Source organism: Puma concolor, chromosome B4 (assembly GCF_028749965.1).
Source record: "Puma concolor isolate L17-30 chromosome B4, mPumCon1.1.hap2, whole genome shotgun sequence".
Lineage (NCBI taxonomy): Eukaryota > Metazoa > Chordata > Mammalia > Carnivora > Felidae > Puma > Puma concolor.
The window spans coordinates 122,359,993-122,387,168 of record NC_141673.1 but is presented as its reverse complement, the minus strand read 5'-3'; the positions used below and the strand labels follow the sequence as shown (position 1 = coordinate 122,387,168).

Genomic DNA, 27,176 nt, shown 5'->3' with positions numbered 1-27,176 from the left:
TTTTACCAGGAAAAAAATTTGCATACATTCTTTAAGTTTTGGATAAAGAAGATGTGGTGTATGGTGGTAATATGCAATGGAATATTACTCAGCCATCAAAAAGAATGAAATCTTGCCATTTGCAGTGACGTGGATGGAGCTAGAATGTATCATGCTAAGCGAAAACAAATACCATACGATTTCACTCATGTGGAATTTAAGAAACAAAACAGATGAACATATGGGAAGGTGGGGGGAGAGAAGAGAGGGAAACAAACCACCAGAGACTCTTTTTTTTAAATCACATTTATTTATTTTTGAAAGACAGAGAGACAGAGCACAAGGAGGGGAGGGGCAGAGAGAGAAGGGCAGACAGAGTCTGAAGCTCCGAGCTGTCAACACAGAGCCCAATGGGCTTGAGCTCACAAACTGTGAGATCATGACCTGAGCCGAAGTCAGTCGCTCAACCGACTGAGCCACCCAGGCGCCCCTAACCCTAAGAGACTCTTAACGACAGAACAAACTGAGGGTTGATGGAGGGAGGTGGGTGGGAGATGGGCTAGATGGGCAATGGGTACTAAGGAGGGCACTTGTGATGAGCACTGGGTGTTGTACTGAATACATAAACAAAATTATAGAAAGATGAAAAAAGAAACTAAAGGGCCCAAAATGGAATGACCTATTAGAGTTAACCAAAAGTAAGGTACTTTCTTGAATAGCAGTCTTCTTTTTACTCCTTTCCGGAATCACTTTCCAGAGCACTAAGGGAAAATGAAAACTCTGTCATATTAGAATGTAATCTGGTGCTTTGTCAAAATACCACCATAAAATTTTAACCTCCCATTCTATTTAGCTTATAATACCATTGTAAAATTTTAACCTCACATTTAACCTCACAATGTTAACCTCAAATCTGTGATCTGGCATTCCATTTTAAAAATTAGCCAATTATCGGGGTACCTGGGTGGCTCAGTTGGTTAAGCATCCAACTCTTGATTTCGGCTCGGGACGTGATCTCGTGGTTGTGGGATTCAGCCCCGCATCAGGCTCTGTCCATACTGAGCGTGGAGCCTGCTTGGGTTTTTCTCTCTATCCCCCTCTCTCTGCCCCTTCCCAGCCTGCATTCTCCCTCTCAAACATTTTTAAAAATTGGCTAATTATCATGAAGAATTCTAAGTAGCTTCTTCATGTTTGTTATATTTTGTAAAGAATTAGGTTCTATAGAACTTAAAGGTGTTTTGTAGAAATGTTTGAAACATTGTCTATGAAAATGGACAAATATAAACTCAGAATGGTTTTATTTTTGTAATCGTGTAATTCTCAAGAATCATTGGGTGACTATTTTAGAACTAATTATTCCTTATGATACAGATTATCAATGGATACGTTCTTCCAGCTGTTATTAGCCTAAGCATTTGTTTCGTACTGCCGCATTTAAAAATCTCTAATGAAGGTAGTTGGTGGGATGAGAAGGAAGCAGCTCAGGACTAGATGTTGGAAGGCCTGAGTTCTAATCCTGGCCCATTCCACCGCAGGAAGGTATTTTTGGAACTCCTCTGTCTTTGGGATGTTTGCCTAGACTAGACTATATTATAATCAATATAAAAAATTATGAATGAGCTATTTCATTTTTCATGCTAAGTTTTTGAAATCTGGTGGGTTATTTTATCACTTCCAGTGCATCTCAATTCAGATGCTAAATTTTATTAGATGTACTTAGCTGTATTTAGATTATATAAAGCTTACAGTTGAAAAAGCAGATTCATAAGTTGTTTCAAAGACACCTAAAAGTTTCACCAAAAATAACCGGAGTATCAGCTTTTACGATTAAATATAAAAATTCAGGTCCTCAGTCATGCTAGCCATATTTTTAAAAAATTTCTTTACTTATTTTGAGATAGAGTAAGAGAAAGATCATGCGTGTCCATGAGCAAGCAGGGGAGGGGGCTGGGGGACAGAGACACAGGGAGAGAGAGAATCCCAAGCAGGCTCCATGCTCAATGCAGAGTCCAATGTGGGGCTTGATCTCAGAACCATGAGATCTTGATTCATGAGATCACGACCTGAGCCGAAATCAAGAGTTGGATGCTTAACCGACGGAGCCACCCAGGTGCCCCACACCAGCCATATTTCTAATGCTCAATAGCCACATGTAGCTAGTGGCTACCATATGAAACAGCACCATTTTTTAAGTTTTGGTTTTCTAAATCTACTTCTTACCATTAATATAAAAAGTACCTATCTTGTGTCTGACCCGTTTATCAGGCCTAGGAAGGTGAGGCCTGTTTTAAAATGTGTGACTAACTCAGAAACAGTTGTGACTTCCCCAGTGTAAGAGTACTTCCAAGAGACCCACTGTTGAAGGACGATTTTTTTCAAGGCCAGGATGCCTTGAGAGAAGAAACATTTTTGAGGATAATCTTTTATGTATGCATGTGTCTGTTTAATTATGTCCACCTTAACTGGACAAATTGTAGAAGAAATTAGTGTAATATAAATTGTGAGTTTTTATTTATTTTTTTATTTTTTTAAAGTTTTTTTTTTTTTTTTTTTTTTCCCCCAACGTTTATTTATTTTTGGGACAGAGAGAGACACAGCATGAACGGGGGAGGGGCAGAGAGCGAGGGAGACTCAGAATCGGAAACAGGCTCCAGGCTCTGAGCCATCGGCCCAGAGCCTGACGCGGGGCTCGAACTCACGGACCGCGAGATCGTGACCTGGCTGAAGTCGGACGCTTAACCGACTGCGCCACCCAGGCGCCCCTAAATTGTGAGTTTTTAAGTCACGCCTCTGAAGATAGAAGATAACGAGGACAAAGCAAATCTTGAACATCAGATTTTATCTGGAGAGAACACCTTAGGAGGTTTAATTATTTTGAGTGTTTTGGAAAGTTTTGAATTACATTTACTTATTTTTTTTTAATCTGGTTATTCTAGAATGCCTGCCAAATTTTATTTGACATACTTTTTAAAAAAAAATTTTTTTTTTAACGTTTATTTATTTTTGAGACAGAGAGAGACAGAGCATGAACAGGGGAGGGGCAGAGAGAGAGGGAGACACAGAATCTGAAACAGGCTCCAGGCTCTGAGCCGTCAGCACAGAGCCCGACGCGGGGCTCGAACTCACGGACCGTGAGATCATGACCTGAGCCGAAGTCGGATGCTTAACCGACCAAGCCACCCAGGCGCCCCTTATTTGACAAACTTTTATGTGCACGTAAATTCTTTCCACAGATACGAAGCATACCATAATGCATTAATTAATATATTTCATACTTTCCTAGTATGTATTTTACAAAATGTTCAATTGCTAAATATAAACTTTAGTACTACAGATGCCCCAAATCAATGAAAATGACCAATTTCCTAAGTATGTATGATAGGATATTTGTAAACCATTTATTAAATAGTTCTTTAATGTGAATTATAAACCCAGAAATTTTTGTCTTTATGGGTCACCATATCTGATTAAAACATACAGTGAGAATAACCTGTAAGGCAATCAGAATGCAGACGATGATCAGTAACGACAGACCGTATTGTGTAACTTATGAAAAAACCTATTAGCTGTCCTCACTCAGGCAACATCAATCATTTAACATAATAACAGTCTCTATAAGAAGATGCTATCACTGGATCCAGGTATCTTGCTTTGAAAATAGTTCTGTGCGCTAATAGCCCTCCAGTCTTGTGGGTTGGTGTTTTCTTCCTTCACAGTCCCTCATCTTACGCACAAAGCATTACTGGAGCTTAATTATTCAGGGTATGGTTGAGGTTTCACTGATAGAATTAATTTAGATAAATATCTTACACTGAATCTTTTGTGCCTACTGTGATGAATCCTTTCACAAGTATCTAATAGAAAACTTTCCTTTTCAGGTATTACTCCCCTGGATATTCTGACGCACTTCTACAGAGAGTGGACAGCTATCAACCACTTGCCAATTAAGCAAAGTTCTGTTTTCGTACTCTAATTCACAACAGGGCATTATGAACGGTAGCTGATAACGTTCTTGCCAAATATTTGAACTGAGCGCATTCCAGATTTATTCAGTGTGAAATACCTTTGGATAATCTTTTCTAAATTTATGTAAAAAAAAAATTAGTGGCCTGAATGAGGAATGACTATTGGTCATTTGCTTAGGACTTGCTCTAAGGGTGAACTGTAGAAAGACATTAAAGGGTGCTAAGGCATTTGTTATTTTTCCATTAACCATCCCCAGCCCCTAAACACACATACCTCCAACTAGATATAGGTGAAAAATGATGCTGAAAACTCTTAGCTATCCTGGCCAGTTCCTCCCAGACACAGGCAAGGAAAGTGGCCTTGCAGATTCCTCAGGAGGACATTGAAGGGAGATGTCAAAAGAGGAAACCGATGACAGAAGTAGAAGGCCCTTGAAGAGACTCTGATGCTCTTTACCTAAATGCATTAACCAAACACTTGGAATCTACGGATAACCTGTCAGATTTTCCTAACAACTTAGGAAACTCTCCTCCTCTTGATGCCAGATTTTCTAAGCTCTTTTTTCGCCTCACTGAAACAGTTCCTTTACCTGTCATGGGGCTGGAGGAGGTCCATGTTAAGCATTATTCCACTGCAGACATGTTTCCCATTTCATTGAAGGGTTTCTGAGTCCAGCCCTGCTCGTGAATAAACAAGGAAGCAGGCAAGTAAAGTGGGTCCTTAGTATACCCTGTCCTAGCTTCCCTTTCCCCCCAAGTTTTAAAAATCACATTTCCAGGGATTTAGGAAATAGTTTAAAAAGAATACCTCCAGGCTTGGACTTTGCATGCACTTTCACTTAGGGAGCTGAAAGGGGGTGACAGGGGGTTTCAATAAAATTTTAAACAGAAACATTAGAATTGTCCTCTGCATGTTTCCCGCAGTGTTAATTCTGAACTTGGGGGATACGTAAGTAGGCTTAAGAGTCTTGGTTAGTTGGTGTGTGAGTGTGTGTGTGTCTGTGTGCGTGTCTGTCAGTCTGTCTTTTGATCTAAAAGGAGATTCCTTACAGCGATCTACCCTGGAGGCCTGCAGAGGAGGTGAATGATAACCAGACAGCCCTTGGGCCACCGTGTTCCCAACCTGGCCAGCTTTCAGCTTTCCATCTTGGATTCTTTCCCTCCGCCCCCCAAAAAGAACCTACCCATTTAATTTTGGTATTTTCTGGATTCATCTGTCATCATTTCCTAACAGGGCATAACTTTGTTGCATCTTTTTTTTTTTTTTTAATTTTTAAAAATTGTTTATTCCTTTCTGAAAGAGTGCAAGCAGGGGAGGGGCAGAGAGAAGGGGACAGAGAATCCGAAGCGGGCTCTGTGCTGATGGCAGCGAGCCCGACGTGGGGCTTGAACTCACAAACTGCGAGATCATGACCTGAGCCGAAGCCGGTCGCTTAACTGACTGAGCCCCCCAGGAGCCCCTGTTGCGTCTTTATAAACTCCATCATACCCACGATGGGCCCATTTCTCTTCGCCTTATATCATCCTAGGATTGCCTGCAGTTTGACTTTTTAATACTTTCTGGGGTCTACTTTGTTTCTTTGATTTATTGCATAAGAAAATAATTTTTATTCTCAGTTGTGTAGGTTTCCTTTCTCTCCTTCATGCCTGACCAGCTTCTCCTGTGAACCTGTCGACCACCTGAGAACATAAAGGTAGTTCTCATCTTTCTTCATTAATACCATTTTTCTTTGATGGCCGTGTTGGTAATGACAAAAACCAGCGTGTCTCGGATGAAACCCCCTCAGCAGTTATGGGAACGGTGAATTTCCTATCACGTACTTCCTGCCACTGTGTGTTGATGTCGGTTTTCACTTCATACATCATTTCATACGTATCAAAGAAATAACACAGTTAGTAGTGTTTGGATACGTGCTATAATTTTATCATACGCAATCTGGAAAATACATGCTGTGAAATGTTTCTTACTATAAAACACTTAAAATTAAGCTTGCTTTATTTTTAGAGAAGTCTATTATGAGACTTTTTTTTTTTTTTAATTTTTTTTTTTTCCAATGTTTTTATTTATTTTTGGGACAGAGAGAGACAGAGCATGAACGGGGGAGGGGCAGAGAGAGAGAGGGAGACACAGAATCGGAAACAGGCTTCAGGCTCTGAGCCATCAGCCCAGAGCCCGACGCGGGGCTCGAACTCACGGACCGCGAGATCGTGACCTGGCTGAAGTCGGACGCTTAACCGACTGCGCCACCCAGGCGCCCCTACGAGACTTTTTTTTGAGAGAGAGCGCACGTGTGCAAGCTGGGGAGGGGCGAGAGCGAGAGAGAGCGAGAGAGAGTCTCAAGCAGCCTCCCACCCCCAGCACAGAGCCCAACACAAGGCTCCATCTCAGGACTGTGAGATCATGAGCTGAGCCAAAAGCAAGAGTCAGAGGCTTAACCCAGTGAGCCACCCAGGTGCCCCACAATCATGAGGCTTTTTAAAAACTAAAAAAAAAAAAAAATTTTTCTATTTGTGCTAGAGCAAAATAACACCTCTCATTGGTGGTATTCTCTTTAATACTTTCGCCCCTGGTTTGAATTTTGTCAATTCCTAGCCTCTGGGCAGAGCAACCCTGTCTCACTGCTCTCTCTCTCTCTGCTGCAGTTTATTTAAAATTCAACTATCATTAGGATATTTCATTTAGCTTACACGACTGGCACTTTACTTTTAGGACTTCAGGTCAGGAATGGAATGCTTGAATCTTATTATTGGTTGAAATCTACTGTTCATACAGTTTAGCTGTTGTGAAAATAGGTGCATTATCAGTGGTGCTGAAAAGAGATGTTGAAAATCTGGGTTCCAGTCATATCTGTTAAATAGGAAGGGGTGATAGTCTTGCTCAGCTTACTCATAAGATGCTTATGAATTAACCTGCAGTGACGCACGTAACAATATTGTAAACTGTTCCGTTCTGCGCAAACTGACATGTGACTTAAGGGGAACTTGACAGTCAATAACAGATTACACATTTTGGCTGGCAACTGGGCACACCAGGCCCCATACTTTTAGGTAAGCAGAGTTGACGCCAGATGATTTATGATTCAAAAAAAACTACACTGCCTGCCCTCGTGGAGTTTACTAGTGTAAACACATTTGCCCAGATGCAGGAAGTAAAACAGACATGAGACGCAGGCATATTTCATGTAAAAGCAAACGACAGCCTCATATTTACAGGAGGTCGACCTGTGGTTTTTTGGGTTTTTTTTTTTCAAGTTTTTATTTTAATTCCAGTTGGTTTTGACCTTTTCTTCTAATCTTTTCCTCTCAAAACTACCCCCTGAAAGAAAGGATTAAAGATCTGCTCATTTCTAATCTTGATTTGAGGTCCTGCACAACAGGAACCCTGACCTTAAATTCCTCGGGGAGGTCATCTCCACTCCAAGATGTCAAGGTCAAAAACTGACCTTGAAAGAATGAAGGATTTGTCTGGTTTCAAATCACCAACTCTTTAAGTCAGGTGCTGGCGGGTGTTGAGGCCTATGGATACTGTGGCTTATTTTTACCACAAAATTCACTGTCTAGAAAATATTGATCTGTGGCTATTCTGTTTCAGAGATTAAAAAGATTAAATGACACTCACTACTATAGCTGTTGTATTTACCAGTTGGTTAAGGGACTCCGGGCTTTCAAAATACAATTTGTCTATGCAATTATTTTTCTAGTAATATGAATCCTTTTGTTTTTAAGAAGACTTCGTAGGACATACAATTAGACACTATTCCGTGATACGGCTTTAGAGAATGGTAAGTTTTATTGTATATGAATAAGTGATCTTTTTAAAAAAAATTAGGCAATAGAGGAAAGGAAAAAGCAAAAATATCATTCCAAATCTCACATCCCAGAAAATAATTGTCATTAACAAGTGGACATAGTTCCAGATACTTCTCTGAGCCTTTGTACAGATAAAGCAAATTTAGAAAAGTGTATTAATACTATCCATGCTTTTTTCTGATTTCGGTGGGTGTAGGGAAAAGGTCTCCTGCTAAATTAAGGATCAATATAACGTATTTATAAATGTGCTCCTTTTACTAATGATTGACTAGTATTTGGTACAGAGATTTTATCTTTTATATTTTTTGGTTTTCTTAGAAGACCTTGTTTTTCATAACTGATTCTATGAAACACACCATGAAGTTTAATGTACGTCTTTTTCCTCTCTCTTCAAACCTGAAGCTACGACTTTGTGAATGGTATACAGATTTTAAGTTGAATGCTATTTATGGCTTATCACTTTTATAACACTGGGTCAAGAATATTACACTAAAAAGATACCATTTTGCAAGGTGGGTTTGTGTAGATACTTATACATTAAGTGAAGCCTGTAATCTTTGCCACGTATCTAGAACTTGTGGTAATGCACTTCTGCTAAAATTTATACTAAAATACAAAATGTATACTGATAAGTATTTGATAAGTATCAAAGTATTTTTGGATATAAACAAGTCCAATCCTTTGAGAACTGCTGTGATAACCTGTATCAAGCTCTCCGTCCTCTGCAGCAGGTAGTTTAAATCCTACACATGGAATTAAAATTCCAAGAGAATGTCGTGGTTCTCCCACTTTTCCCTTCACTAACTCAAGTATGTCCTTTCTCTTGGACGAAACGTGCCCTGCTGTCTTCCGTCCCCGGGGGCCCCCAGCACTGCCGAAAGCACGAAGTAGCGGCAGCGGCCGGCTGGGCATCAGGGCAGCACAGCTCTCTGGCCACGTCTCTTCAAGTCCCTACACCTTAGTGTCCTGAAATGCCATCACGCAGAGCACAGGCTCTGGAGTTAGAGACCCATATCAGAATTTCGAAACTGCTACACCCTAACTCAGTGGCCTTCAGCGAGTTACCAATGGTGCCCATTTTATAGGATCCCGAGGATTAAACAGGGTGAATGAGCACAGGGCCCGGCATGTAGTAAGCGGTGACGCCACCACCTATATGGTGTCTTTGTGTAACAGAAAAAGGTGCACGGTCCTCAAGATACTTTACTTTCATCTAGCAGAAATTGTTGTAATATTCTGATTTTTAGACCAAGACACTTTACTGCCATCTGCTGGAAAATTCTCTTAATAAATATGCAAATCCATTTCTATGATGTGAACCACATCCCCTTAGATGTGCTGGTGCCCTTGTGTAGTACACCACCTGCACAACTGTGCATATCAGTGCTCAGTAAATCATATTTGCTACTATTCTTTTCACTTTTGTCAATGGGGTTTAGAAGACAAGCCAAGATAAACAATGCTATTGTATGAAGCAATCCATTTCAAAAAAACCAAGGAGTGAAAGTTTATCTCCATAAATGTAAATCTCTAGTTACAAAGCCTGGAAACATTTGGGCTTACTACTTCCCTCACTTCCCACTTTCCACACAGAAAACTATGTTCTACAGTAAAATACGCAATTTAAGTTAGCAGAGCTACCAATTAAGCCATTATTCTGGCATTTATAAAAACCAAAAGAACACACAGGGGATATACATATACAAAATCAAGGTATGTTTTGTAATAATCCATATAGCATTTAAAAATTTTTTTTTACATTTATTTATTTATTTTTGAGAGACATAGAGCACAAGCGGGGGATGGGCAGAGAGAGAAGGAGAGACAGAATCTGAAGCAGGCTCCAGGCTCTGAGCTGTCAGCACAGAGCCTGACGCGGGGCTCGAACTCACAAACCGTGAGAGCATGACCTGAGCCGAAGTCAGATGCTCAACTGACTGAACCATCCCGGCGCCCCAACCCATTTTAATCTTGATTTTAAAAATTGGATCCAGAATATTACGTCGTCATTGCAATATGGCAGACCTCTGGAAAGCAACCCTGCTGGGGCTCTGTTCCCCTTTCTTCATCCCGGAACCTGGGCTGGGATATGATGGGTGACTCTCTTCTAACCAAATAGCCTTTATTGAAGGGATCGTTGTAGGACCTTTTTGTACACCAAAGGCAAAAACGTGGCTCATTTTCATACCTAGCAGTACAATCATGAAGAAGACCGACTACCGTTGGGTGAGGGAGAGTTTGTTGGTAATGAGAATACTCTCCCAGAATACAGGATTTATCTCCCTGGCAAGGATCCTAAGTGCTAGGACGGCTCTTGGAAGCTCGGAGGAAGCAACATCACATACCAAGTGAAGTAGAAATGTTGCACTGGCCACGGCCGAAGATACCAAATGCCTCGGGGTGGGCGTGTCAGAGGGTGTACCTATGCAGGGCTGGAAAACCCACCAGCTGACTCTGTCCTAAGAGAAGCCCAGAGGACACGCCATTTACCATAGTGGTAAGACATGCGTTGTTAAGAGGGTCACAACCCGCGAGAATCTCAGTGGTAATGCTCTTCCATATGCCACGGTTGACTGGTGAAGACTCTGTTATAAAACTGTGCTCCCCAACAGGGATGATGGGATCCCGAAATAACAGAGGCCAGGTGAATACTTAACTGTCCAAAGCAAGGTTTGTGCAATTATCGCAAGGGGTTGCAAAACTGGAATGGCAACCAGGGATCCCATCCATAGACAGACATCAGCACAGTTAACAGAACTCAGTGTTTCCAGAGGCAGCCAATAAAAAGTATCAATTTGTAAAATAAAGATAGATAGAAAAAAAACCAAAAAGGATGGTCAGTTGGCTTAGGGCAGCTTGGTCACAGTCACTTACCCAGTTTCTCAGATCAGGAACCAACTGACAGAGGACAGGCTGGTCGCTATGAGGATGGAACCTGAAATACCTCACTAAGTCTACTCAGTAGCTATTTCCCCCCGCATTTCAAAATACTGCCCCGGCCCTTTTACTGGGTGACAGAGCACTGCAGCAGGTCGAGGCCCCGGTGCAAGGAGACCTGCCCGATCACTCAGCAGGCCCCGTGGTATTAGAGGGACCTGTGGTGGGAAAAGTGTGCACGGTTACTGGTAATCCCAGAAGAAGTGCAGCATAGGCTCCCGGGACTTTGGAGCAAGGACACATCCTCTGTAGCAAAGAACTTCACAGCATTTGAAAAGAAGTTCTTCTAGATGAATGGCCCTGATTGAGACAGGCCAAATGACCATGGGACATCAAGTAACTCTGCAAGCAGAGATAATCATGAGCTGGGTTCTGCCAGGCCCAGCAGCAAGAATCCGTCGTAAAGTGGGAGTGTAAGATGCAGGGCCACGCATGAGCAGGAGGGCCAGAGGGCACACGTAGGCTTTTCCAGTTGTTGGCCCGCAACTCCGCGTCATCCACCACCACTGCTCCGGCACTCATGGCTACGGGGTCACACCTAGCTCACAACTACGGCTGCACGGGGGTGTCTGTTATGGCCAGCTGACAGAAGAGGAGAAAGGCCAACCTTTGTTCCTGGATGAGCTGGCTCAGCATCAGAGTGCAAGCCAAGAAGAGATCCTGTCACACTGCAACTCTACTTGGGGTGACCCTGAAAGAGAGCGGTGAGGAGAAATTTCTGGCGATGCACTTGGTTGTCCGCTTTGAAACAAGAATAGTTCGAGGTAAGAATATACACAGGCTCATAGACAGTGGTAGGTGGGGTGGCAATTCGGTCAGAGGCTTGGAAGGAGAAATATTAGAATATCACGGATAACGTGTGGACCCAGGTTTGAAGAGTTCTGCGTCCCATGTTCATGCATAGCAAAGTGCCACTATCAGAAAGACATTAAACAACCTCCGTGAGTCAGCCACGGCCATCTGCCAGTCTCTCTAACCAGCTGCTGTATTTCTGGCACAACGGATACTTCAGTGGAGCAGTCATCATGGCGGGGGTGGTGGCTACGAATAGGGCTTTGGCTCACCAGGCTTGGTCCGGCCACTGCTACTGACAAATGTCCAACCTGTCAACTGCAGAAACGAGTGCTGAGTCCCCAATGCGGCACAATCCCTCAAGGTGACCGACCAACCACTTGGAGGAAAACTGACTACGATGGACCTGTTCTACCCTGGAGGAAGCAGGAATTCATCCTGACTAGGGTTATTATATATTCTGAGTTTTCCTTTCCTCTCCACAGGACCCAGCCAACATCACCAACTGAGAATTAAGAATGTTTGATCTACTGACACCAGATCCCATACAATACTGCCTTGGGCCAAAGAGTACACTAGTCTAGTCCCATACTGCATCACTGTTAAGCCACTGGCATTACAGAATGGTGGAATGGCCTCCTAAAAACAGGGGAGGCACCAGTTTGGAGATGATACATCTTGAAGTTGAGATGCCACCCTAAATCAATAACCATTATGTAGTTCCCAGTAGGTGGACTGGGTCCAGGAACGACGGGGAAAAGTAGGTGGCATTCCCAGTGGTACCCTTGGAAAGTTTGTGCTTTCTGTCCCCCAAATCTTAGGCTCTGTGGGACAAAAGGTCTTGTTCCCAGAGGGGTAATACTTCATCGTGGACACAGAGTCCCACTGTACTTTACAACACAGCTACTGCTCAAAGCGCTTCAGTCTCCTTATGCCAAGAAACCAGCAGGAAAGGAATCACTACACTAGCAGGGATCATCGGTCGTGATCATCAGCAGAAGTGGAGCTCTCTCACAGAATGCAGAGAGGGAAGAATGTTTGGCACACAAATGACCCAATGGAGTCTCCCGAGGCTCCTGTGCCCAGTTTTAACAGTAAACAGACAAGAACAGAGGCCATGATCTAAGACGGGCAGAGTGACCAGGTCCGAAGCCACTGGGAGATGAGGGTCTGGGTCACCCAGGCAATATGCCTGGACCAGCATGGGCCCTGGCTGAGGCAAATCTAGAACGGGAGGTGGAGAAGGAGATGAAGTATCGATTAGTGGAGGCTTGAGACCCACTGCTGCTGTAGCAACTGTAGTTTCCCCACAAACCTTTTTATAAGCTTCCCCAGCAATACAGGCCAACCAGAATCCTTGGAGTTGGGTTATAATCCTGGTTATCAGGTGGGTGGACTTGCTCTAAGAAGCAGTTGGTGGCACATGAAAAGATACTCAGCATCACTTATCATCAGGGAAATACAAATCAAAACCACAATGAGATGCCACCTTATGTCTGTCAGAATGAGCAGAAGCAAAAAGACAAAAAAATAACAAATACTGGTGAGGATGTGGAGAAAAGTAACCCTCGTGAACGGTGGTTGGAACATAAACTGGTGCAGCCACTGTGGAAAATGGTACAGAGCATCATCAAAAAATGAAAAATAGAATTACCATATGATCCAGTAATTTCACTAGGTATTTACCCAAAGAAAATGAGAACACTGATTTGAAAAGATATAGGCATCCCATGTTTATAACAACATGATTTACAACAGCCAAGATATGGAATCAGCCCAAGTGTCCATCAGTATATGAATGGGTAAAGATATGGTATTGTGTACGTACACACACACACACACACACACACACACACACACACTGGAATATTATTTGGTCATGAAAAAGAATGAAGTCTTGGGGCACCTGAGTGGCTCAGTCGGTTAAGCATTTTTGGCTCAAGTCATGATCTCATGGCTCATGAGTTCAAGTCCCACATTCGGCTCTCTGCTGTCAGTGTAGAGCATGCCTGGGGTTCTCTTCCTCCCTCCCTCTCTGTCTGTCTCTCTCTGCCTCTTCCCCTGTCTCTTTTGAAATAAACTTTAAAAAAGATTTTTAAACTTAAAAAGAATGAAGTCTTGCCAATTACGACAACATGGATGGACCTAGAGAGTATTATGCTTTTTTTTTTTTTTTTTAAAGGTGGGCTCCATGACCAGTGTGGAGCTCAAGGCAGAGTTTGAGCTCACAACCCTGAGATCAAGACCTGGGCTGAGATTAAGAGTTGGATGCTTAACTGACTGATGCTTAACCTACAGGTCCCCCTGTAGAGTATTACAACAAATGAAATAAGTCAGAGAAAGACAAATACCATACAATTTCACTAACATGTGGAATCTAAAAAACAAATGAACAAAGCAACATACAGGAAGCAGAAACAGACCTATAAATACAGAGAACAAACTGATGGCCTCCGGAAGGGAGAAGGGTGAGGGGATGGGCAAAATGGGTGAAGGGGAGTGGGAGATACAGGCTTCCAGTCGTGGAATGAAGAAGTCACAGGGACGAATGGCAGGGCATATGGAATATAGGCAATGGTATTGTAATCGCGGGGTATGGTGACAGGTAGTAACTACGGTTGTTGTGAGCACAGCATAATATATACAGGGATCGAATCACTATGTTGTACACCTGAAACTAACGTAACACTGTGGGTCAACAATAAAAAAGAAAAAAGAAGCAACTGGATCTGAACAGCACAAGGGATGAACTATAACGGACTCTAGTGTTCCACATATATTGCTCCCTCTTCAAGGCCAAGGGCCTCCCTTCTCCAGCTGCCGCCATTTTCCGGTCAGACCTTTCATGTCCTTACCACAAATACGACCCAGTTAAATCCTCAACCCGCAACCACAATGAGCCTTAATAATTTGCTGAATCTTAAAATTAACACCTTAAGTTGAACCCCCTCCCCCCGCCAAATTTAAGAACACTCAGGCAACTGGTTTAAACTGGAATCGAACCAAAGCAGAACATCCAATTTTCTCAGGTCTAAACCCAAACCAACGTTTCAGACACTTGGCACAGACAACCACGGTTAGCCTCTCTTTGGCCTCAACAGCTCCTGCTAATCAGAAGCTTCTACTCAGATGGGGAAGAAAACATCAGTCCTCTATTTCCCAAAGTAATTCCACACCCGCCCGACATCATACCCTCCGAATCCCATCATACAAATACAGGACACGTGGCTGTGCTCACCTGTAAAGTCACCTCAGTTCTCATAGGATTTAGCCCAATGGAGGCTCTGAACATGAGCAGTGACATCTTAACCTCATTTACAATGAGATGGCCTTACTGCTTGGGCAAAATCTTTGGGTTTCTCATCCACCGTTGGGGGTGGGAGTGGGGGGAGGGAAGGAGGGAGTTAAAAAAACATTATTCATGGGGTAAATTATTCTTAGCAGTCTTTAGATGGCTGTTCACACAAGAGATACAGGTCTGGGTTTCAGCACCATCAGGTCAGGCAGGAACCACTCATCTTTGTATCCAGCGTATCACGTAGCACGGCTGCCTGGCACCCAGTAGGAGGTCAATAAATAGTTATTGCAGAGTTCCTTGAGCCATCCTGGATGCTGGCACCAGGGACTTGGGCCAGGACACTTTAAAAGTAGCCTGCCCGAGCAAGAATACACTCCCTTCGAGCTCTGTCCTGTCAGGGCTGCTGGCTGTCACTTCACTCACACTGGGCATCGGAATCTGGCTGTACTGGCAGCCAGTCACTCAAGTTAGCACTGCCTCAACTAGATCTTCCTGGGACTTTATGTATTTATTTTTTTTCATCTTTATTTACTTCGAGAGATGGAGAGAAAGAGAGACAACAAGTAGGGGAGGGGCAGAGAGAGAGAATCCCAAGTAGGCTCCGTGCTGCCAATGTGGGGCTTGATCCCGTGAACGATGAGATCATGGCCTGAGCCGAAATCCTGAATCAGATGCTCCACCGACTGAACCACCCAGGTACCCCTCTTCTTAGGACTTTAAAATGATAGCAAAAAGGGCCGGTTTCAAAGGAATGAATAATTTTCAGAGTTTATTAAACTGCCCAAGACTGAAAATATACTGCGTGCGTGTGTGTGTGTCCAACTCTCCAGGGAATTTCGGATTTGACAGAGAGACAGTAAGTGGCAGGTGGCAGCTGAGTCACTGATGGCAGTGCTTTGCAGGAACCAGTGGACTTCCTGGGCCAACCCTCCCAGAGGAAGGCGTGGTTGTTCCACTCTCCCTGGATTCCACGAGATCCTAAGTATCCTTCCAGTAAATTTACACTTTTACGTAGGTTCCCTCCAGCTGGTTTCTGTTATTGGCAAACAGAAGAAATGCACGTTAGAGGAAACCAGCGTCTCTAAGTTGGCTGCGTGGAGAATTATGGCGTCGCTGAAGAAAGTGGTGGGAGGTGGGAAGGACAGCTGAGTGGAGAGTTCGGGTGAAGGCTCTAAAAATAATCCCCTTTCTTCAGCTACAGGCGAGGGGGCTGCTGATGGAGCCGTGCAGAGGACTGCAAGGGGCAGTGCCGAGTAAGGGTGGGTTTTAAATACTCACTTTTTTAAAAAAAGCTTACTTATTTTGAGAGAGAGAGAGCAGGGGAGGGGCAGAGAGGATGGGAGAGCCCGATATGGGGCTCAATCTCATGAACCTGAGACCTTGACCGGAGCTGAAATCAAGAGTCAGATGCTTAACTGACTGAGCCACCCAGGCGCCCCTAAATATTCACTTTAAAAGCTGAATGCCTCCTCTTCCTCTCTGCTCTGCTTGCTCCAACCACTTGTTTTGAGTCTCCCTCCCTCAGCTTCTTTTCTTTCCACGGTGCTAACTGCCAACAAAAGGGCCGTGGAGTCTTTTGATTCCAGGACATTTCTCTGAAGTATCAGCCATTTTCAGGGAGCCCAAGAAAGGAACTCAAATGGTGACTTAATCCTCATCCCTTCTCTCCACCTTCCCAAGTATCTCATCATAAAAATGTTAGAGGTCAAATCTTGTCTCTGGCCCAAGCCATCTACTTAGATGAGCTTACTGGATGCCACTGGGAAGGAAGGGCTAGATTGGGAAAGGGAGGTGAGCTGTGAATTTAAGAAACTACACCAAATCTAATGTGGGAGGAGGGAAGGAAGAGGAATCTGGACCATTTATTTGCAGCCTGTCTTACTGACAGTTAAATACGGTGGTTTGTTCTGTTTTCTGCCACTCGAGGGTTATTTAATTAAATTCATGACCTAAGATGCTAACCAGCCCCACATCTAAAATAATCGCTTCTCTGTTGGGGAGATGTAAAGCCGGGACGGGTCTTTCCCTGGCCGACAGCTCTCCTTTCTGAGTCTGGATTCTCATCTCCACTCTCCTCCCCACGTAATTTGATCTCTGTATTTGATCCCCATTTAGTAGTACACTTCGCTAAACAGATGTCTGAGTAATTAAAATCCCACATGGGCACACTAGCCTGTGAGTTACATCTATTTAATAGTCAGCTCAGAAACTTTTCACCCTCGGCTTTTCTCCCATCCTGGTGTCCTAGGTCACTGGCCTTTCGCAGGCTTCAAATACTAGAGTCCAAACTGGTTGCATTTGTTTCCTGCATTCACAGACCCTGTCCTCATTTTCTGACTGAATTTTCCTCGCAGATCCCTGCTCTCTTTCTCCTTCAACTCACCTGGATTTTCTGTACAGTTTTCCACCAGCATTCAAATTCCCATTAGATGAATCAGCCTACATTTCATTCATGCCAGCACCAGCAATAAAAAAAAAAAAAAAAAAAAATCAGAACAATGTTGTTAGAACCATGGATTAAGAGCACCTTTTATTTTTTCCCCCTGAGGCACAGCCAAATATTTCAGCCTGAACAATCCCCCATTTTTTATTTTTAACTATTTGAGATCAAATACTGGAAACCTGTTTGGTTGCTACAGGTCACCGAAAGATTTTGATGGTCAAAAATTATACAAGAATGTGTGTTTGGAGTAGGAAAGAGAAGTTAGAAGGATTTATCGCATGGAATTTACTCACTTTTGAGAGACGATTTAGATGCAAATTTATTTAAGAAAATGTAATGACAATTTTCTTATGATGAATCTTATGATACTGATATAACATTACATTAGATTTTAGGTTAATGCTGTAATTTACAGTAGGTAAAAGAATTTCCATTGTAGGTGATGGTGCATATTGCCTTTAAGAATATTGTGAAATGAGTTTGTATTTCTCTTTTTTGATACCTATCAATTCAGACTTGAACACAAGCAGATAAATACTTAAAAAAAATTTTTTTTAATGTTTACTTTTTTAAAAGAGAGAGAGACAGAGAGAGGGCACAGAAGGAGCAGAGAGAGGGAGACACAGAATCCGAAGCAGGCTCCAGGCTCTGAGCTGTCAGCACAGATCCCAACGCGGGGCTCGAACTCAAGAACTGTGAGATCATGACCTGAGCCGAAGTCAGATGCTTAACTGACTGAGTCACCCAGGCGCCCCCGCCCCTGCCCCGCCTCCCCGGCAGATAAGTGAGTAGGTGACAGTCATATAGCAAAATAATTCTTTATTTTTCTGCTTTTAAATAGACTTCCAGGGCATTTAACTGGATTATTTTATTAAAGTTTCTCAGAACATGCATGTTTCTTGTCAAGTTCCTTTGTATTCACAACATTGCAGGAAAAGGAAAATAATGTAATCAAAAAGCAAGCAACAAGTTCAGAAGTTAACCAATACTATTTTGCTTATATGTAAGGAAATTCTAAAACTATCTGTCTAAACTTTGTGATCATGATTGTACTTAAAACCTAGGTGAAAATCCTATCCAGCAACAGACGCTTTGTTTGGCGATTTCCACAACTCCTAGCTTGTTACCTGAACTGGCAAAGGCCAGGTACATAAACAGAGACATAAATTAACAACAGGATTCTTAGACAAACGGTGACGTGGAGTAGGGAGCTAGTCTTGCAGGAAGGGTAGACGAGTTCCACATGATGGATGTGATTTCTTTCCATGTTTATCACCTCGAATCCTTATGAACCTGATGGCTCCGGAGCTAGCTGGGCTCAGGATAACCTCCCATGGCCTGTCCCCAGCCCCCTTCCCATCCATGCAGATTGTGCTTCTTCTAAAAGTTCAGGCCATTTCTTTCCCTGATCCAAGCCTTCTAAGGCTTGTTTCCCCTGCAGTCATTTCTTATCTCATGCCCATCCAAGCTCTGCTGTCAGCTTCTTTAAGATCACTGGAAAAAAAAAAATTACTAATTCCAATAACCCATTTCTGGCTTCCCACGGCCTTAGTGTAAACTGGGGAGAATTTTTCTTGAGCTCACAAAGTTGTGAGGGTCCAATGAGCTCCTGTGGATGAAAGGGCTTTCTACATGGTTACACTGGCCACGGAGCTTGCGCTCCAGCTCCAACTGCCGGGTTCAAATACCATTTTCTAGCTATGAGAACTTTAGCAAGCTACTTAACTTTCCTGCACTCCAGTTTCTTTTTTTTTTTTTTTTTAATTTTTTTTTTCAACGTTTATTTATTTTTGGGATAGAGAGAGACAGAGCATGAACAGGGGAGGGGCAGAGAGAGAGGGAGACACAGAATCAGAAACAGGCTCCAGGCTCTGAGCCATCAGCCCAGAGCCTGACGCGGGGCTCGAACTCACGGACCGCGAGATCGTGACCTGGCTGAAGTCGGACGCTTAACCGACTGCGCCACCCAGGCGCCCCTGCACTCCAGTTTCTTAATGTGAAAACTGGACATCATAAAAGTACCTAAATCCTGGGGTTGTTCGGTGATGGTTACAGGAGACAACTCCTGCATATTACAAGGTCAGAACATGCTTGGAACAGTCCCGGTTTTAAGCCCCAGTAAAGTGTTAGCACAAATGCAGGCATCAGCTAATTCCACACAGCTTTGTCTCTCTCCAGCCCTGGGCCTTCGGGACCTGTCCTCATTTAGGCACTGCGGAAAGCCAGGCTATATCCCTTGGGCATGGTCCGAGACAGCTAAGGATGGGGCAGGACGTAAGAATCCTGAGCACACGTGTAACTGGCAGGCACTTTTGACTTTTGCCCCTTTCTTAAGTCCTGTTCACTCGCCTTGGCTTCTCCTCTGATGACGTTATTTTGAATGATTTATCTTGCTATTTCAGTTGCTGCCTATTTGTACTTAAAAATTTTTTTTTTTTCAACGTTTATTTATTTTTGGGACAGAGAGAGACAGAGCATGAACGGGGGAGGGGCAGAGAGAGAGGGAGACACAGAATCAGAAACAGGCTCCAGGCTCTGAGCCATCAGCCCAGAGCCTGATGCGGGGCTCGAACTCCCGGACCGCGAGATCGTGACCTGGCTGAAGTCGGACGCTTAACCGACTGCGCCACCCAGGCGCCCCGCTGCCTATTTGTACTTAAAGCCACAAAGATAAACCCTTCCTACTCTAGAAAATGGGGACACTAAAAGTATCTATCAGAGGAGACAGAGATGCTTTTGAAAAAGAAACTGGAGCAAAAAGCATTTGTAATCCAACTATCATCACATGAAATGATGTGGAAACAAACAAAACATACAAACAACAAAAACCTGGCTTTCTGAAAATGGGATGATTCTTCCAAATAACCTTTCTTCCTCAAAGTGGTTCCATCTGAATCTGTAATACATAGCACATAACTCATAATACAATGATGCTACTGTCGCTTAAAGTGTTGGGATTTTCTTCTTTGAAAAGGCTTTTAAGGACCTTTGTGCAAATACTAACTGCCACTTTATGATGTTTATGACAAATACCTTTCTATTTCTCAACTTATTATTTAGTACTTTTACCATTTTTGACATATAGAAGTTCTCAATGCTTAAGCAAATGTATCTATATGATATCTTCATCGTTTTGTGGTTAGCTTTTTCCATCAAAAAAAAAATCACTTAAATATCCACTTAGATTTTTAGTTCATTTACAGCTTCATTTCACATTTGTCTCTTTAATCCATCTAGGATGTATTTGTTTAGTAGGAAGTGACCATCTAATCGATATTTTTTTTCTCCCAAGGAATAGATACATTTATCTAGAAGCATAATAGATTTCTCAATATACTCAAATATTTTTGTTTTTGTGTTTTTTTTTCTCTTTTTTGGTATAGATCCCTTCTAGTTCTTGTCTATACTATTTATATGTAAATGGGGTCTTTAAAAAAATGTACATATATCCCAACAGGTTATTGCTGGATCACTGGAAAAGTTACTGATTTGTAACTTTTAAAAGTTATTTAAAAAAATTGTTTTAATGCTTATTTTTTGAGAGAGAGACAGCGTGAGTGGGGGAGGAGCAGAGAGACAGGGAGACATAGAATCCGAAGCAGGCTCCAGGCTCTGAGCTGTCAGCACAGCGCCTGACACAGGGCTTGAACCCACGAACCCCAAGATCATGACCTGAGCCAAAGTCTGATGCTTAACTGACTGAGCCCCCCGAGCGCTCTGGTAATAGCTATTTTTAATAAGAACTTTTCAATCAAGTCTCTTGAGTTTTCTAGGCAAAAGTATCATCTGCAAATAAAAGTAAATTTTCTTCTGCTTTTCAATATTTTACCTATTATTTCTGTCTCATGTCTTATTATAGAACTATTTTAGCATAATTTTAAAGAACAGTATTAATAGCAGGCATCTTCATACCTCTTGTCATATCATTAAGTACTGAAATTTTAAAAGACACATAAAAGTAGACTGAATACTAAAATGAACTCTCATGTGCCCATTACCTAGCTTCAACAATTATCAACATTTTTGCATACACTTTTAGTGCAATTATAAATTAATCTAGCCTTTCTGGATGCTAATTTGGAGATATCTATCCAAAAATGGGTCCAGCAATTCCACAGCTAAGCATTAATCCTATATCACCAATGGACATAGATTTTTTTTTTTAATGTTTATTTATTTTTGAGAGAGAGAGAGAGAGAGAGACAGACAGACAGACAAAAAGACACAGAGCGCGTGCTGGGAAGAGGCAGAGAGAGGGAGACACAGAGTCCTAAGCAGGCTCCAGGCTCTGAGCTGCCAGCACAGAAACCAATGTGGGGCTCGACCTCACAAGCCGTGAGATCATGACCTGAGCCCAAGTTGGACGCTTAACCGAATGAGCCACCCAGGCGCCCCGGGTATAGATATTTAAGAATGCTCACTGTAATTGTATATAATTGTGAAAAACTAGAAAATAGACAAAATGTTCCCCAATAGGTGAATGAAAAATTATGGCACATTCACATAATAATGCCCAGCTTTATGAAAAATTTTGGAAGACCTATATGCTGATGTGGAAAAATATCCAAGGTACTTTATACAATGAAAACAGCAAGTGCAGAACAATATGTAGAGTATGATTCTGTTTTGTTTTTTTTTTTTTTTTTTTTTTTTTTTTAAATTTTTTTTCAACGTTTATTTATTTTTGGGACAGAGAGAGACAGAGCATGAACGGGGGAGGGGCAGAGAGAGAGGGAGACACAGAATCGGAAACAGGCTCCAGGCTCCGAGCCATCAGCCCAGAGCCTGACGCGGGGCTCGAACTCACGGACCGCGAGATCGTGACCTGGTTGAAGTCGGACGCTTAACCGACTGCGCCACCCAGGCGCCCCTGTTTTGTTTTTTTTCAAAGGGGATGGTCAGATACTTTTATGCGCCAGGAAACTTTCTGGAAGGATATGTAAGAAACTGTTAATAGAGGTCACCTCGGGGAGGGAGAATGAAGAGTGGGCATGGGAGGTTGAGGAGTTAACACTACATTTTCCCCTCTTTCTTACAATTTGGATGGCTTACCATTAGCTTTATTATTTTTATAAAACCTTATTAAAGGATATGATGTTGGCTATTGATTTAGTATTTACTAAGACGTTTTTAAAAATTTTGTTGTTGTTTTAATCAGAAGTGCTAAGACTTTTATCATCTATTAAGATAGGATGCTTTTCATCTGTGACCTAAATGTATGATGTTATTTCTATTATTTTCCTATTATTAAAATTCCTCGCATTTCTAGAATAAAAGCTACCTGATCATGTTAAAAATGAACTTCATTGAATTTATTTAACTTTCTTTTTTTTTCCTAAGATTTTATTTTTTTTATTTATTTTTTTTTTTTAATTTTTTTTTTTCAACATTTATTTATTTTTGGGACAGAGAGAGACAGAGCATGAACGGGGGAGGGGCAGAGAGAGAGGGAGACACAGAATCGGAAACAGGCTCCAGGCTCTGAGCCATCAGCCCAGAGCCTGACGCGGGGCTTGAACTCACGGACCGCGAGATCGTGACCTGGCTGAAGTCGGACGCTCAACCGACTGTGCCACCCAGGCGCCCCTAAGATTTTATTTTTTTTAAGTAATCTCTACACCCAACCTGGGGCTTGAGCTCACAAGCCTGAGATCAAGAGTTGCACGTTCTACCAACTGAACCAGCCAGGTAGGTGCCCCTAATTTGCTCATATATTCAAGGAGAATTTGGTATTGAATTTCATATGAGTTTGTATTTTTTGAGTGTTTTTATAATATTTGATAGGCTTTACAATAATTATATTTGCTTCATAAAATGGGTTAAAGTTTTACATCTTTATGCATTTAGAAAGTCTTTCGAAATTTGCAATGATTTGCCTACAGGGCTGAGCCTTTTTTGATTTCTTCTCCAATTCTGATCTACTTATTTTCTTCTATTTCTTCAGTTTGGGTGATTTATGTTTTTCCAGAAAAAAATGTATTAGCTCATAGCTAACTATACATAGTATTCTCATATAATTAAAAAACAAAACCAAAAATTTTTCCATAGCTATTATATCTCCTTTCTCTTCTTAAAAATTTGTATCTTCTCTTTATTAAATAGATTTGCCAGACATTTCTCTTTCTTCCTATTTTTTTCCTAAGAAACTACTTTTAGAATTGATTCCATAATTGTTTTTTGTTGTTTTCTAATTCACTGATTTCTCCTTCAATCCTTCCTTAATTCTCCTTTTCTCAAAGTTTAATTGTTTATAAGTATTACTAAGTTCACTTATTTCTATTCATTCTTGTTGGATTTCCCCCTGCTAAACAGCGTTACTAAGGTTGGTATAGTTTCAAATGACTTTTGGGTATTTCTAACAATTAAATCTACTCTTAGAGGAGGAAGTTTTTCTATCACTGATGTGATGATGGTATTTAAAAAAATGTGACTCCGTCCCTTGTGGCAAATTTCTAAAGAATTTTTTAAATGTTTGACTAATGGGGGGCGCCTGGGTGGCGCAGTCGGTTAAGCGTCCGACTTCAGCCAGGTCACGATCTTGCGGTCCGTGAGTTCGAGCCCCGCGTCGGGCTCTGGGCTGATGGCTCGGAGCCTGGAGCCTGTTTCCGATTCTGTGTCTCCCTCTCTCTCTGCCCCTACCCCATTCATGCTCTGTCTCTCTCTGTCCCAAAAATAAATAAAAAACGTTGAAAAAAAAATTAAAAAAAAAAATAAATGTTTGACTAATGGAAATACAATTGCAGCAAGCTTGTGGCCCATTCTGAAGGGGCCAACACCTCTTTGTACATATAAAACCAGTACGTTTGCTTTTGCTAGAACATTATCTACCCTCATAAATTTGAAAAGAATCAAGTGACAGGATTTAAAGAGTAGCTCTCACCATTTGCTTAATGGGATGTCCTCTCACACTGCAATCTGTAACCAAAGATATTTTTAAATGATTTTTCGTTTTGTGAAAATGTGTTTAAACGCCTTCCGCGTCAGCCTGGTTTCTTACTTGCTTGTAATTGAAGTTAGTGTCAAATAAAAATGTAGATTTTTCAAATGCAAAGGTTAAAAAGTGTTCACGTGAAAGGATGACAAAGTGTTCTCTGCAAAAACCAATTCACTATGATGATGTAGATGAAGGCAGAACATTTTTTTAAAACAACTTTTAACACTCTGATAGGCCAGATTATAAGCAATAAAAAGAAGTAATAAAAAATAATGTGCCTAGAGAAACATAGATTTGCAGGTGTGACCTTTGCCAACATATGTAGCAGATCATCAGATCCACGTGTTTGTAGATTATGTAACAGTATTTAAATGGCCAGGAAAGGAAGAATTTTGTGGTCAAGAAGGTAGAAATGTCCTTTTTAAAGGATGAACCTGGCCAGTCCCATCTCAAATAACTGTTGACCAAGTTACAGATGGTTGGCAAGGCAGGTCGGAGGAAACAGAAAGGTCTGACAGAGTTGCAATAAACAGGCCAAAAGCAAGTGGCTGTTATCATTAAAAATGCAAACTTATTGGGGCGCCTGGGTGGCGCAGTCGGTTAAGCGTCCGACTTCAGCCAGGTCACGATCTCGCGGTCCGTGGGTTCGAGCCCCGCATCAGGCTCTGGGCTGATGGCTCGGAGCCTGGAGCCTGTTTCCGATTCTGTGTCTCCCTCTCTCTCTGCTCCTCCCCCGTTCATGCTCTGTCTCTCTCTGTCCCAAAAATAAATAAACGTTGAAAAAAAAAAAAAATTAAAAAAAAAAAAATGCAAACTTATTGAAGTCTTCAATATTTAAAATAATGCAAAGAAAATCCGTTTTGAAAGCATTCCTGAAAAAACTGCTTTAAAGGCTTTTACATAAAATTTTAGGAAAGACAGAACATGGCTTTACGAATAAACCAAAAACATATAACTAGACACACCCCCAGTCAACAATTTTATGATCATGATGGAAAACATGTTTATATATATGTATACATACACACACATATACATGTAGGCATATATATACATGCATACATACGTGTATACATATATACATATACATACATGTATGTATATGTGTGTGTGTGTGTGTATATATATATATATTTCTTTTGCACCTACTTGCATTTTAAGTTTTTTAAGCTTCCAAATGTTTAAAACATATAAGTGACTGTACTCTAGGAATTTGCTCTTGAGACATTAAGGAACCACTAAATGAAAAAGCAAACTTTTATCTCTATGGACTTCAAAAAGAGGCGTGTATATATAAAGTTATGTATTCAGTATTGGTCTTAACTGGTTGCCTTTTAAAGCAATTTAGGGTTAACAGGACAGTAAGCCAGAGCCAAAAATAACCTCAATTTTGTTTGTTACTGTGGCTGTGAAATTTTCAGTAAAGCACAGACCCAAAGCCTAAATGCTGCTGAAGGATTACCTAGAGAGCAGAGCCTGAGGCCAAGTTTAAGTGCTAAGATTTTATTAGGAGGTACAATCCCAGGGCAGCAAGGGCTGGGGGAAATGCAAAGAAAGCAAATACAAGGCAGCACATCACTGGGCTGAAAACAACTTCACAAGAAAGTACAGCTGACTGCTCAGTCCCAAAGGAGGGCTTCCAGACAAACCATACAAAGCCATCCTATCTTGAGATCGTCTGTCTATGGAAAAATAGGAGTTTACATGCTGCCTATTTCTTGCTTTCTGTCCTTTTTGGTGCAAGTTTGCCTCATGGGGCTCTAATGCCCCCACTCTCCTGGGTATGCCACATGACCTCTGCAGGCTATTGCCTGGGAAGCAAGAGCATGCTGAACCTCAAGGTTTTTCACTGGAATCTAGGACTGATGGGAGGAGCCAGCGCCTCCTACCATCAGAACCCGGGTATGAGAGAGGCAGTGTTGAAGCCTGACTCTCAACTAGAGGGCTGCTGTCCCAAGAAGCCACAGAAGCAGAGGCCAGGCCTCTGCATTTGAGCAAGAGGCTAAGGGGGCTGGGGGGCGGGGGGGTTACTGAGCAAATCTGGGGAGTTGCAGAAACTGGGTCTGGTATCCTATTCCTAGTGGTGGTGTTCACGGATTCTTAGGGGAGGAGGAGTCCCTCAATTCAGTGAGAGCACACATTTTAGGTCTCAGATTTTGTAAGCCAACGTGTCCCTTATTCCTCCACTCTCCCTAGACACTACTTTAACTCTTTTCTCCCCCTTTCTTGAGGTGTAATTTGAATATAATACAATTCACCCATTTGGAGGCTACGGCGCGATAAACGCCAACTACATGTCTTACACCACCATTCATTCCTATGAAGATGTGGGATTGTTCCATCACCCCCAAAAGTTCCCATCCGCTCCTTTGTTCCATCCCAGGCAACTGCTTTCCGTCACCACAGTTTTGCCTCTTCTAGAATGTCACATACAGAATTATACAGACTGAGGCCATTCGTGTTTACCTTTCCCCCCACTGCACAAGGTTTTTCAGCTCCATCCATGTTGCTGCATGTATTAACGGTACGTCCCTCTTGCCTCTGTTTTGGAGAACTTCCCATGTGTGCTAAGGGTCGGGTATGTTTACCTGCATTATCTCACCTGGAATGCTCACAACCATCCTGCTTCACCGTGGAGGGGCCCAAGGCTCAGCGAGCCCAGCCGTGGAGTCTGGGGAGGGGCCCCAGGCCGACTCCCGCCGGTCGGTCAGCCCGGCGGCTCCGCACACCACGCTCCGGAGCCCGACCTGCGGCACCTGCCGTCCAGCTCCAGGGGGCGGATGGGGCCTGGCCTCGCACAGGCTGGGGCCGGACAGCTCGGGACTCAGGCCGCGCGGAGGCTCCCCGAGGTCGGAGCCCCCGGCCCAGCCGCCGGCCTCGGGGGAGCAGCCGGCCGCCGCTGAGCGGCCCGCCGCGGCCACTTCCACGAGCAGAGGCGGGACCGCCGCGGAGTTCGGGGGCGCGGAGGGGCGGCCACGGCCGCGTCACCGCGCGGGCCGCCGATCGGGCCGCGTGCCT

At 42.6% G+C, this 27,176-nt stretch overlaps 1 protein-coding gene and 1 long non-coding RNA gene across 4 annotated transcripts in view; one reads left to right on the top strand and one right to left on the bottom strand.

Moving 5' to 3' along the window:
* SPAG6 (sperm associated antigen 6) overlaps positions 1-4,838 on the top strand; it is a 65,051-nt gene extending 60,213 nt beyond the window's left edge. For all 3 annotated transcript variants that reach the window (XM_086714773.1, XM_086714770.1, XM_086714771.1), the window contains one exon: positions 3,858-4,838. In XM_086714773.1, coding sequence (XP_086570899.1) covers positions 3,858-3,927 — 70 coding nt within the window. In that variant the 3' untranslated portion in view covers positions 3,928-4,838. The remainder of the gene's footprint in view (positions 1-3,857) is intronic.
* On the bottom strand, positions 308-27,176 carry LOC147579476 (uncharacterized). The gene is made up of 3 exons (XR_015253994.1): positions 26,761-27,176; positions 17,165-17,220; positions 308-740 (listed from the first exon to the last, which is right to left on the bottom strand). It is a non-coding gene; the product is annotated as an uncharacterized LOC147579476 (long non-coding RNA).